Source organism: Lathamus discolor, chromosome 3, assembly GCF_037157495.1.
Source record: "Lathamus discolor isolate bLatDis1 chromosome 3, bLatDis1.hap1, whole genome shotgun sequence".
Taxonomy (NCBI): domain Eukaryota; kingdom Metazoa; phylum Chordata; class Aves; order Psittaciformes; family Psittacidae; genus Lathamus; species Lathamus discolor.
This window is the reverse complement of record NC_088886.1, coordinates 80,141,470-80,153,898: the sequence shown is the minus strand read 5'-3', so window position 1 is coordinate 80,153,898 and position 12,429 is coordinate 80,141,470. Positions and strand designations below refer to the sequence as shown.

The window sequence follows — 12,429 nt, the reverse complement described above, 5'->3', positions numbered from 1 at the left end:
GCTACAAAAATACAACTGATTTGGAAAAACAGCTGAAGTACAAATTGAACTCGCAACCATTTGAACAGGCTTCCTGCTTTAGCACTGAGCATTTCTTGTAGACATTTGGGACAAGAAACAGCTGAGCAATCAATTGTGTGCCAGCAAGTCTTGCAAACCAGGAAGGATGGGCATGTGGTGCCAGGGCATGGAAGGGAACACTGGCTATCAGTCCACCCTGTCGCTGTCCCATTATGCTCCAAGCCAGGTTTCTGTATCTGAGGCTTTACCTGCAACAGCCCAGTAAGAGGAACAGATATCAGGGATGGTTACATCAGCTGGAAACATCTGAAATACATTACTGACACAAACTGCAGAAGGAACTGAATAAAATTCACCTTAAATTCTGATCTCGTGTTTTTGCTTACAAATATTTCTGTGGAAATGAGGTGTCAGGAGTGTTACAGGATGTGATCCGGTGCATGTAGACCAGTCTCCTCTATAAAACAACAGAGGCAGTGGAGGAACAGAGGGAGGCATCATCTTTCAATATGGTTATCTAAAACAGAAGTACTCAAATGGAACTTCATTCTTCAAGAAGAGTTCTGATCTGATCATTTTCAGGTCCTATTTTAGAAGGGACTAAGGGACATGGGGTACCAGGGAGTGAAACTGTGAGTGGTGGGTAAATGAGAGAGTTGAAAGAAGTGGAGAAAGAAACAGCATAATCGCTTTCCCAGTCTGTGTCCAATTTTGGACAGAAAACTCTTTAAAACAGATACAAATTTCAGACAATGTCCATGTACTGGACTGTGTTTGACGTCAATGCGTTATGACACTTTCTTGGCAGTGAATGCTTTGCTCTGCAATATCCCTTGTCTTCATCTGCTCAGAGAATTGTGAAGAACGTTCCTTTGGGGATGACTCTGTCCCTGCTGAAGTATGAATTTCACTGGAAAAGCTCACGAAAAATCTATTCGGTCATTTTGCATTTACATGAACTGGGAAAATGGACTTTCTCCTGGGGAATACAGAGCTGTCACACCTGCATCAACACAAAGAAACCTAAAAAGACTGAATTTGAATGAACAGCAGACAAAAAGCAGTTCATCTCCACAGACACCTCAGCAGACTTCTACTAGTGTGCATGAACCAACACCAGTGTCAACAAAAACACTGCCATTAAACACATCAACTTATTCCCCAGCAGCATCACAAATATTACTTCTCATAAATATTCAATCCGACTATGTGTTGGCAGAGACATTCTTAACTAACTTGCCACCTCTCAACAGTATGTAAAGACATGCTGTCCTCCCCTACCTGCCTGTTCCAAAATAACAAGATGAGCGCCACTAAAAAGGCTTGAATACAGAACAAAACATAAGTGTCAGCACGAGTTTATATTACAAAAAGCTTCTCTGTTCAACATTTTTTACACTTTGTATTGCTCAGGATTTGAAAACATGTAAAGATAGTTGGGGAGCTTCTTGGGTAAAACCAAGAACATTTATTATCACTTGTTTATTGCTTTTGATTTGAAAAGTATTCAAAAATTTGATCTTGGAGGAAAAGAATAATGCTGAACCAATAGCTGAAAAGCAAAGTGCACAAGTGTCCCTGAGTTCATGCATGCTTGCTTCAGCACATGAATATATCATGCAGACAGAGAAACCACAATCTGTTTCTGAACAATTCTCAACCAAAAAAAATCCTAACTTCACAGGAAAACTGTTTGCAATGAATAATTCAACCATCTGTCAAGTCCAGCTGGGCCCCATCCCTTCTCTGCGCATTGAATATCTCCTTTTTTTAGGTGTGATCAATGAACACCAACATCTATTTGACAGGTTACAGGGCACACTACATGTGCTGCCCACCTGAGCGAGCATCTTCCTATGCTCAGCCACTGGCAAAGGGGTGCATACGGGTAGAAGGGGAGAGGGAGAGTCTTTCCTCATAGGAAACGACTGAAGAACAGCTCTGTGATATGGTATAGCAGGGTGTATCTGTGGGAATCTATGACAACATTACCAGAATCCACTCATTGTACCCTTATATATGGTATCAACCAAAGTTGTAAGTTGAAATAAACAATTCTAAACTGTATTTTCCTGTGTTTGGCAAATCCCATTCCCTGCTCTCCTCTGCAGAAGCTCCCATACAACTCAGAATCAACAGTGAAGCCTCTTCCTCCGTGAGGCACAGCAACAGTCGAGTTCCACTAAACCACTGCAATGTGACCATAAAAGAAAACATATAAATAGAATCCTGAAATTCATTCCAGTTCCTTACACAAAGCAGATGAATTTTTTATTCCAAGAAGGCCTCTCTCAAAAGAAAATATTTAATGAGGAACACAATGGTGAAATTAATTGCCCAGGAAAAAAACAAACAAACTGCACAAACCAGTCTTTGTCTATGGAGCCTACTGACAAAGGCTGAGCAGGAGGGAACAGACAGTTAATTGTTTTCCAGATCATTGTGGCAGGTCTCCAAGCATTTGCACCTCCATTTGCCTGGACTGGCAGCCCTGTCTATGCTCCATTTAACACACAGAGTGTATAATTTCAGTGATAAAAAACAGAAAGGTATGTTCAGTTGGCAATTTCCTGTAAGGGAAAAAAATTCTACCACATTAGGGCTGTTTTCATCAGAGTTTATTCCCAAAGCAGACTTTCAGAAGAATGTGAGATACGTGGCAGGTTTGGAGGTGGCGAGGAAGGGTTTGCCCAGCACTCACGCTACCTGTGCTGTGGAGCCCGTGAGTGAGGCAGACCCACAGTCACACCAAGAGGTTTAGTGTCAAACTGTTTTCTGCTTAACCACGAAAGGCATTAAGAAGTACAGCCCATTCATACAAGATAGAGGCCAACATCAACAGCTTTTATTTTATGCATTTAAAATTGCTCTCAGACCTATTTACCCAAAAAGTGCTTTGAAGTGAAGAGACGTTTCTGAGGAGTCAAAGACATGGAGCAAGCACTTGTGGATCCAGTTCCTTGAAGCCATATTTACCAACATCTTAAAAGGCTGAACTGTAGTATAACTTGGATAAAAATAAATTAATAAAAAGCTAAATTATTTTATCTTGCTTTCCACCAACAGCTCCTTGTGTTCTTATTTGCACAAAAAAGTATTACTAAAAAGAAATACACCCTGGATGATACCAAGTCATTACAAACACCATATTAAGGAAGAGCCCTTTCTCAACATCAAAACTGCAAACCCATCCCCACACTGTATTTTCAAATACCAAGATTGATAGAGACAGTTCATTTATTTTTATTTTTTTTTCAAACAAAGAAAAGGCTAAATAGATTTCAATATTCTGCAGCTGGCATTGCCTCAAATGGCAAATATCCAAAATGCAGCAAAAACATTCATTAAACCCAGCTTTTGCTTTTTCAGAAGCAAGTTTCAGCAAAGTAAGAGGCAGTCCCAGCCAGACAAAATGGGTAAAAACAATATGAAATATCATGTTCTCATTAACCAGAACTACATCCCAAATCAACCCTCACAGAGGCACGGAAGAATTCCCTTCTTTCTCAGATTTTAAACCTTTTGCGCTTTCTCTTGACATTCAAGGTACATCTCTCCCCATCAGAGATGAATGTGAGAACAAACATTATTTAAAGCAGTTATACAACTGTTTTTGTCTGCCTTCTAAAGAGGCCTTTCACCTATTTAAATTGAAAAACTGTTTCCATAGCACAAGGAGGCCTTGAAATGTCCCATGTGTGCTCTTCAGTATGTAATTACAGAGATAAGAGGTGACACATTCATTTTGGTAAGACTCCATTAGGCAGGCCTCCAAAGACAGAAAAATCTCTTATTTATGTGGTATTTGCTCTTTCAGTCAGACACCACACCACGCAACAAATCTATGCAAAAATGTCCAACCTAAAATACAGCAATCAACTGGATTTGCAAATCCTTGTTCTGGTATTGTTACAGCTGGTGGTTTATTACCACAACTTAATCACCTCCAAGTAATATAAACTGCTTTGGAAGGAACCCAAAGGTTATTTGAGAGTATTTTTAGTATTTCTCTTTTATTCAGCATCAGTGTCTCCCTCTTCCCCCAAAGCTGATTTTTCTCCTGAAAAGTGTGTTATAACAGCAAAAAAAATGAGATGAAATGGAATAGAGCATTTGGCACATTGAACAGCTGGTCAAAGCTGCGATCACTCTCCACAACACTTCAGGGTCTCTGGAAGCCGTTTGATACCTCTAAAGTTATTCACCATTTCATTCCTTATGAATGTAAGCTGCAGAAATAACTGCCGTGCACTTAACATGCACTGTGGTTTAGTTGGGTTGCCATGGTGTAATATTTAAGTTAAGGCTTGCAAAACTATGCAGCTTGCTATGAGTTGCTGCAGAACATCTACTAAGGACAGTTTCATAGATGCAGTGTAATTTCTGCTGCTGGAAGTCACCAACAGCAGTGACATACGCCATACAAGGGTGAGCAGCAGCATTCACCTGGAACACCTTCAGTTTGTCTCTCTACCTTTTTATAAGTACTATAAGCATTCCTGTACCACACTGACCTTTCTTTCCCTACACAAGAGAAAAATGGGCACTTTTAAACTTCCAGCTCTGACATGCCCTCCCCCCAGGAGCCAACACTGACTTGGTCTGGCAGGGACATGGGCACTATTTAACAGTGCTACCGAAAGGTGTTGGGAAGGGGATGGCTCAGCTTTGCCTAGGAATTCTCACTCCGCAGCTCCCTCTTTGATGGCCTTGCGCTGTGCTGTGGGGAGGCAAGCGAAGGGCAGCACACAAATCTTGCCCCTTCCCAAGGACAACACTAACAGTCCCCAGTACATGCTGAATTTCTGCTATTTTTGTAAACAAAGTCCTCTTCAAGTGCCAACCTGTGATAGTCACAACTGTGCTTAAAAAGAAAGAAACAACAACAAAAAGCCCAGTGTGTATTTTGGTGATTAAAGGGCAATTCTGCTAAGCCTGAGCCATTTGAAAAGCGTTGTTCATTTAACTCAGCTGTTTGGGCATGTGAAGAACAGTGAGCATCGCCTGATGCGTTCCCAATAGGGAGAAAAGACAGAGGTAGCAGTGGTAAGCACCTACCAGGTCATATGCTGCCAAGACCTTTTTCTGCACATCCGGCATGGTCCCCAGAGGCTCTAGGTAAGGAAACGCGTCCTTTATGGAGAGGGTGACGGAGGGTGCGTTGTCGCTGCTCACGAGCCGCGAGGACAGGGTCAGAATGCACTGCTTCAGGCTGGCGATGGGCGGCAGCCCGCACAGCTCCTTGACAGACACCATGGCATTCTGGAGGAAGGAAAACAAACACTTGAGTGCATGTTGCCCCTTTCCACTCGGTCCCTCCTGCCTTCCAGCACCTCGTCAGTTCCTGCCTGCTTCTCCTCCTTGATGTAGGGCAGTGCTACCCTGCTGCTTGCCATCCCTGGGCACCCCATGGGGTGCCAGCGCACAGGAGCTCCCAGCCAGCCCTGTTCTTGACTCCCCAAGCCTACTGCCAGCTCCAGCTTTCCTCCAGGCCCAGGTATCCCAGTTGCCAGCTCTGCAGCTACTTTGCATTGCAAATCAAGCCCCAACAGGGACAAGCTCTGGTCCCCAGCATATTAAACTATCAGCTTAAAATGCTATTTCTCTTCCCAACTGCACAGACTCAAATTGCTTTTGATGCTGTAATCACCTCTTCTCCCATCATTATCCTCCTCCAACAAGAACAAGTTCGACAGACCTGTTATTTCCCATGGGAAAGGCAAGCAGGAAAAAATCCACTTTGTTTTCAGCCTTGTATTACCACATCATAAAAAAAAGCCCAAACACTCTTTCCCCTTCACAGGCCACATGTAAGAAAATCAATACTGGATATACAGGTCAACCCAAACTGACATGTCAGGGTTTATCTATTTATCGAGTCAGGGGATGTACAGCTGACATGCCCCCGCCATTTAGCTTCCTGAGTTGCACAATAGTGACCAAGATGCACAAAACTTAATTTAGAGAGTATTTTAACAATCCATACCTTGTGAATGTTCCGCCCCCCCCTCCCCATCTTGCTGAAAAAAACAGTCATCAGAAAATGCCCAGTTAATTAAAAGAGGCTTTTTCTCATTAATCAAATACATTAGCATGCAGTTAAAGCTAACGACCGTGTGTTTACAAAGCATTCTCCAAAACAAGATCTTGTACTGAAATTTTGCTTGGAAGGCCCCTTAATGCTGTTTCTGAGTCAAGTTCTGAGCATTTTCTTTTACATAGCTCACATATAGTGCCTGACCTAGACAGAAGGTGGAGTCAGCAGTTTAGCTACTTTTTCAAGGCCTGCAGGAAAGGAAAGGCTGGGAAGAGTTTCCCATTCTTAAAAATATGCTTAGACTATTCCTTTGGGAGTGATTTAAAACTTATGTCATTCTGTAAACTTCCAGCTGCCAACATTTCATTTGCTTTAGACTCTGTCCAGCAGAGCAGGGTCAATGAAGCGCTATGCGTTTTTCTCCTGTTTTCAAGAGAGAAAAATGAATTGTTTCTGCCTCTTTACCAAGGAGATAGCTATGGCTGATTTCAGCTGTTAAAGAAAACTCATTGTTTAATGCTACTCAGTTTTGTTTCTAGGCAGCGCTTGGACCTCTGAATTGAGCTGCCTCTTAATCAGCCGGCAGAGAAGAGCACCAGACGGCCTGGTTCTTGTTTGCCCTTGCTGCCACTTCACCTCCTGCCAACCAGGAAGGTCCAACATGGGCAGCTGTGATGGTGCTGGGTACCTGGGCACCAGTACCACCGGCCGCAGCGGGCTCCGGCTGCTTTCAGAGCAGCGTGGGCAGAAGGCCACGCTGCCAGGAGACCCCCTGAGCCAAAAGGCACTCAGCCAGCAGAGACAACGCTGCTCTTCAGCAGGGAGGAAGCTTCAATCCAAGCGGCATTCAGTGCCGACACTGAATGTACCCTTGGGCGAATGGTGGCAACACGCGCTCCGGGAAATGTGCTCTCTTTGCACAGCGGGTTTTCCTGGTGTAGACAAGACTTCAATGACACATGCACTGTGTGGTATGCTCACCCAAACAAAGAAAGTGAAGAGCATAACCCTCGCTCAGTTAGCAAAACAAAAGCTTGCTGACTTGTTCAGGACCAGTGAGGAAATGAAGTTTTTGAGACGCGAGCCCTGGAGACACAACTGTACCCTCAGTTCTGCTTTCTCAAAGACAACCAGTAAAGCATGCATCTGGAGAGGGCCCAGTGATATTTAAAACATTTCTGCCTAATCCCACATTCACTTTCTAGTTAGCACCTGTAATTATCAGCCTTCTGATACACAGTTAAAGGTTAATAACAGCCATGCAGCCTGAAACTTCACCAGCTTCCACTGGCTACAACACGTTTGCCCTACCAGCAGCTCACATCAGGACCTTCCCTTCCACATTCAGGACATACCAACACACACAAGTGTCATACCTGCATATTTTCTCTCATGTCAGTAGCTTCTCGTAATGGATGCACTGCCAGCTTAAAGATGTCATCAATAGTCTTGAGCCCGGTGTTCCTCAGCATGGTGTACTCCCTTGCTTTCTTTCCTATCCTCACCGAGAGGCTGCGCTTTTGGGCCTTCCCACCTCCACTTCGGTTGGTTATTGCAATGTGAACAAAGAGGGTAACATGCTCCATGATATCACCAACAAAAGACCTCAGTGGTATGTGCCTATATCCAGGCTGTAAGCACTCCAGTGGGATGGTGTATTGCCCTATGAACTCATCCCCAATGTAGTCATCATCCAAAACAACAAAACGGATCATGGCCAGCTCCGGTAGATTGATCTGGAACTCAAAGCTTTCATCAAAAATGGGGTTATCACTGTTTTGCTGCACAGTTTTAGTTCTTTGCTCAGTGCAGTCTGCAGGAATCCCATGTATTTCTATGCAGACATAGGGGTCTATGACATCCCCCTTCGCACATGCACCCTTGGGCTTTGGAAAGTTCTGACCACTTATTATTTTGACATGGAGGACTTGGGGAGAGACCCCCGGAACAATGCCCTTGGTATTAGCACTGAAGTAAGACACTTCATCACGCATCACTGAAGGCCTGAGAACATACCCACATCCCCCGTTCTGTAGAAACCAGCCAGTGTGTAGGTCCATCATGGGCCCCGGGGTCTGATAGTTCATGGCCACTATCTGGCAACCACAATTCCAAAAATCTTGAGGATTTAAGTTACTGGAGTCTATTCTCATAGCACTTGGGTACACCCTGGACAGGAACTTTTTGTTGTAGTTGACAAAGTCTTCAGGGTATTCATTTGCAATTCGACTGGCTTCTGCCTCACTGAAGGAGCACATTTCCCAGTAATTTTGAGCTTTCATGGATGTCTCAAAGTCCTTGTACTGGACAGATTTGCACAGGGACACCAAGTCAGACAATTCCCTGCAGAGCCAGATCAGCTTTGGTTCCCTTGAGAAATTCTCTGACAGTCTCCGGGATATTTCAGCCTCTTCATCTTCATCTGTGACTTCTCCTTCTAATATATCCTGGTCACAGGGCAGCTTCTTCCCCTTCACGATGATCTTCATTTTCAGTTTCTCCGGTGATGGGAGGTAGGCTTCTGAGGATAAGGGTGTCTCTGTGTACAGCTTGTTTCCAAAGATCCTTCTCATGTGTTGTACTACTACCTTCTGCTGTTGGACTGAGCAGTGGTTCCCCAAGCAGAGGATAAGGGGGTATTCTGAAGCAAAGAAGGCCAATTTATTTATTACCTCAATAACATTTCGAAAGGCAAGTGGGGATGTCATGTTGTTACGGTTACAAATAATGGGTTCATTATCTGGGCCGTCACAGACGTCTAGTTCAATACTCCGACAACTCATCTTTAAAGCTCTGACATACCCATTGATATCAGCTGGCCCTCTCAGCTGGTCTTCTATTAGATATGTATTGTGGGATGCATTGATGTAGTAATGTGATAAAGGCTGTGTCATGTCTTGGACAATTTTTTTGTGCTCTGGGTCAAAAATATCACATTCTGGGGACAACAAGTATTGAGTAAATCCATCAATTGCAAGAAACCCTTTCAACCGCCCTTCTTGAGAAAGCTCATACCTGCGTATGATATCCAGACACATTTCTTCTGTTATGTGGGTCACTCCTTGCTCAGCCTCTAAAAACAGCATGAGGTCATTGGCATCTAGATACTCTTTATTTTTAGATATCTGCACAAGTAAGAAATAAACTTCAGGTCTTGTGCAAAGTTCACTGAATGCTTCACAAAATTCTTCTTTTGTTACACGCGTTGTAAGTTTCTCTTTGCTCTTCTGGATTTCCTTGAATTTTAATCTAATCTTTGATTCCTTTAAGGTGGGGTTGAGTTTCTTTATTAGCTCCACAGATGTATCTTCTAACATTATGCCGTTACCATCAACATCTGCTGCTTCGAATACAGTTTTTAGCCAGGCAAACCGTGGGGTATTATGGCTGCTTTCCATCAAATCCAGGGGTTGTTTGCTACGAGAAACCAAGTACCTTAATCCTGATACCCAAATATTGGCCACATCAGCTGAATTGGCAACCAAGTCAAGGGACTCGTAGTTCTCACCATGAATTATTGACAGCGCACAGTCCTCAGAAATCTGGTCTGCAAGCCCATTATTTCTGAACGTTTCTGTGTTCTTCCCTAGTCTGATTTCTTTTATAGCAGAAATATCAAGCTTGGCTTTCTCAAGGTCCTTCTTGGAAGGCTCCCAGCGAAGAGCCTGCAGGTCAGGATCCAGAGTAAAAAAACGATTATAAATCCGGGAATTTGGACGAACTTTCTTCAATTCACACCCAGCCTGCATAAAGCTGATACAGTCGCTAGCGCTGCTTATTTTCTTCTCTGATGGCATGCTGCTGAAGGACACGGTTTTCTTTCTTCCACATTTTTGGTTTGAAGGATCCTGTGGAATAATTGCATAAAAAAAAAGAATGAGTAAGTTTTCTTTGGCCATCCCACAAGCACATAAATAATAGAACAGATATGTTTATGTAAAGATAATCCATGTTCTTCAAAATAAAACATATTATCCCTTCCCACAATTCAGTTCCCTACAGAGCTATAAAATACACTGAGATATACAGCGACTTGATTGATTGCAGCACTAGATACCAAGTTTTCATGAGTGACATTTGCAGCTATTAAACTGCCTTCCAGATTTGAGCAACTCGCTCCAGCTGTGAGTAGGTGCTATCCAGTTGTGTAATGTACATTTTCAAAGCAGATATATGTGGAAGAGGGGTTTCATGGGAAGCTCCAGCACCTGGTTAAGGTCTGTCTAAATTACAACTGGAGAGGATCTCACCAGGATTTAAGATAGAGAATAAAGGAAGAACTTCGGGATAAAAAGGCATGAGAAAGGAGTAAGCCTATGTGGGAGGAGAAGGGAAAGAAGTCTCCTAAGCAGCGCTGGGAGGAGAGCCTGGGATGGGTCAGCATGCCCATGGGGCACACGTGACAGCTTGGTGCTCAGCAGATGAGTGTCCTGCCTCAATTCTGCCTCTTTTTGCAACCTTGGACACCTCAAGCAAAACTAAAACAAAACCAAGCAACAGTAATGAGTCAGACCTCTGAGATACACACCCAGGAGAGTCTGGGCTTTCTTATTTGTATGTTCCAGTGTCCTTTGGCAAAGGACATTCTCATTAGGCTGAGAAGGCCATCTCTATTGCATGTACAACTGCATGAACCTCATAGCTGTTCTTGTGGGAGCTCCAACTATCCCTCTGCTCAACCCTAACCTACTTTACACTCCCTTGCATCCCCATTTGCTTTGAAAAGTAGCTATTCTGGTAATTTCTGTGTACCAGAACCACAAAGCACTGGAGGAAAATGGACAACCAGCCAAGAAACCCAAAGCCTTTTTCTTTAGGGCATCTATTTCAACTTCTCTTCAGAAAATACTAAGCCAGACATGTGACTGTCTTTTCAGTACCAACTACCTACTTGCTGCTGGATGTAAACCCAGCTGCCTGCAAAGCTTTTTGTAATTTTAGCACAGCAACTAAATTTAAATCTTTCCCCCCATATTATCAATTCAAACCATTTCACAACAATTATAAATTGCACATCATTCTTCTTGCTTTGCACGATTTTCACCTACTCCCTTGGTATATAAATTATCCATCAGCTATCAAAAATAGTTTTAAAACATCATTCAAGGTTGTAATTAATAGTGGAACACCTGTTGAAATTGCTTTCCCTCCTATTTCCCTAGCCACCAGCAATACTTTCCCACTTCTTTGCCTTCTGCTGTTGGAGGGACTTTCGCTGCCTGGCTTTTGAGTAGAAGAGGAGTCCCAAGGTGAGGAAATGTTTGGTTTAGGCACACATCCCCCCACCCTGCTGCCCTCAGGCCCAGCCGTGAGATGCGCACCAGGGACCAGCGTCCCTGCAGCCCCTGGAGACCTCTTTTGAGACACTAAAACCCCTGACTCCCAAACCCTTTCCAGCTTGGACTGCCCTCCACTGCCCCAGGAGCTGATTCCCTGCAGTGCCCATTCATGTGTTGTGCTATCCATCCTTCCTCAAGTCATATTTTCCTGAAAATCCTAAATGCAACCCCTGCTCTGTGTTGTCTGTATTTGAGCAGGACCCTGTGTAGCTGTCCCAGACACAGAGCATGACTCTTGGTGCTTGTAGGAACATCTCCCCTCACTGTTTGCATGGTTGCATATATACTTTCAGCAAATTAGTATAAATGTTGCTACAAAATTGCTATTGTCATTCACTCCATTCAATAACGTACAACGTACTTCCAAAACCCCAGCTACTCAACAACTGAGTTTAAAGGCATGAGATCTGCTGGAAAAGAAATAAACTCCTAAGCTTCTTACGCTAAAGATTTCCCATTAAACTGATACAGAGACTTCTACTGACAAGAATAATTACTCTAGCCATTTATTCTAATACATAAGTACATGAGAATTGGTCTTGAAAAAAAACAGGAAAAAAGTCAATGAAGCAAGTGCCTCTGGTCAGCTACGTTTTAAACTAATTTTCTGCTAAAATATTCTGTTCCTACATTAAGATCCTGTGTTTTAATACACAGCTATGGCCATGAAAATCTTCAAGCAACAGATGCTAATGAATGCAAATGAATGTAGCTGGTCACCCTATAGGTTCTAGGAGAGCTTTATCTTATTTCTTTAGGTTTACAGCAGCAATATTTGGATTTAAGATTGATGATGTATTAAGATTATTTTTCTCATATGGGAAGATGTATTAATGGCCTTTGAATCTGCAGTGATTCGTTGATTCACAGTGAGTGGTTCCTCAGGGCCAGACCTGGAAAGCTCATCAGAGCAGCATAACTGATTTAGCTACATGTCTACCCCATTTTGTCTTTGCTAGGGAGGTGGGAATTGTTTTGTGACTATTTTTTTCTGCAGAAAAATAAAAGCCATTTATTTTTAGTTCCAAGATG

The 12,429-nt window shown here is 43.1% G+C and overlaps 1 protein-coding gene across 1 annotated transcript in view; it reads right to left on the bottom strand.

The window, feature by feature from the left end:
* The window catches only part of PLCL1 (phospholipase C like 1 (inactive)), a 202,449-nt gene that overhangs the window by 32,505 nt on the left and 157,515 nt on the right, over positions 1 to 12,429 (bottom strand). The window contains exons 2-3 of the mRNA XM_065670000.1: positions 7,435 to 9,906; positions 5,080 to 5,283 (exon numbers count right to left, since the gene is read on the bottom strand). Of these exons, the coding sequence (XP_065526072.1) occupies positions 5,080 to 5,283; positions 7,435 to 9,906 (2,676 nt within the window). The remainder of the gene's footprint in view (positions 1 to 5,079; positions 5,284 to 7,434; positions 9,907 to 12,429) is intronic.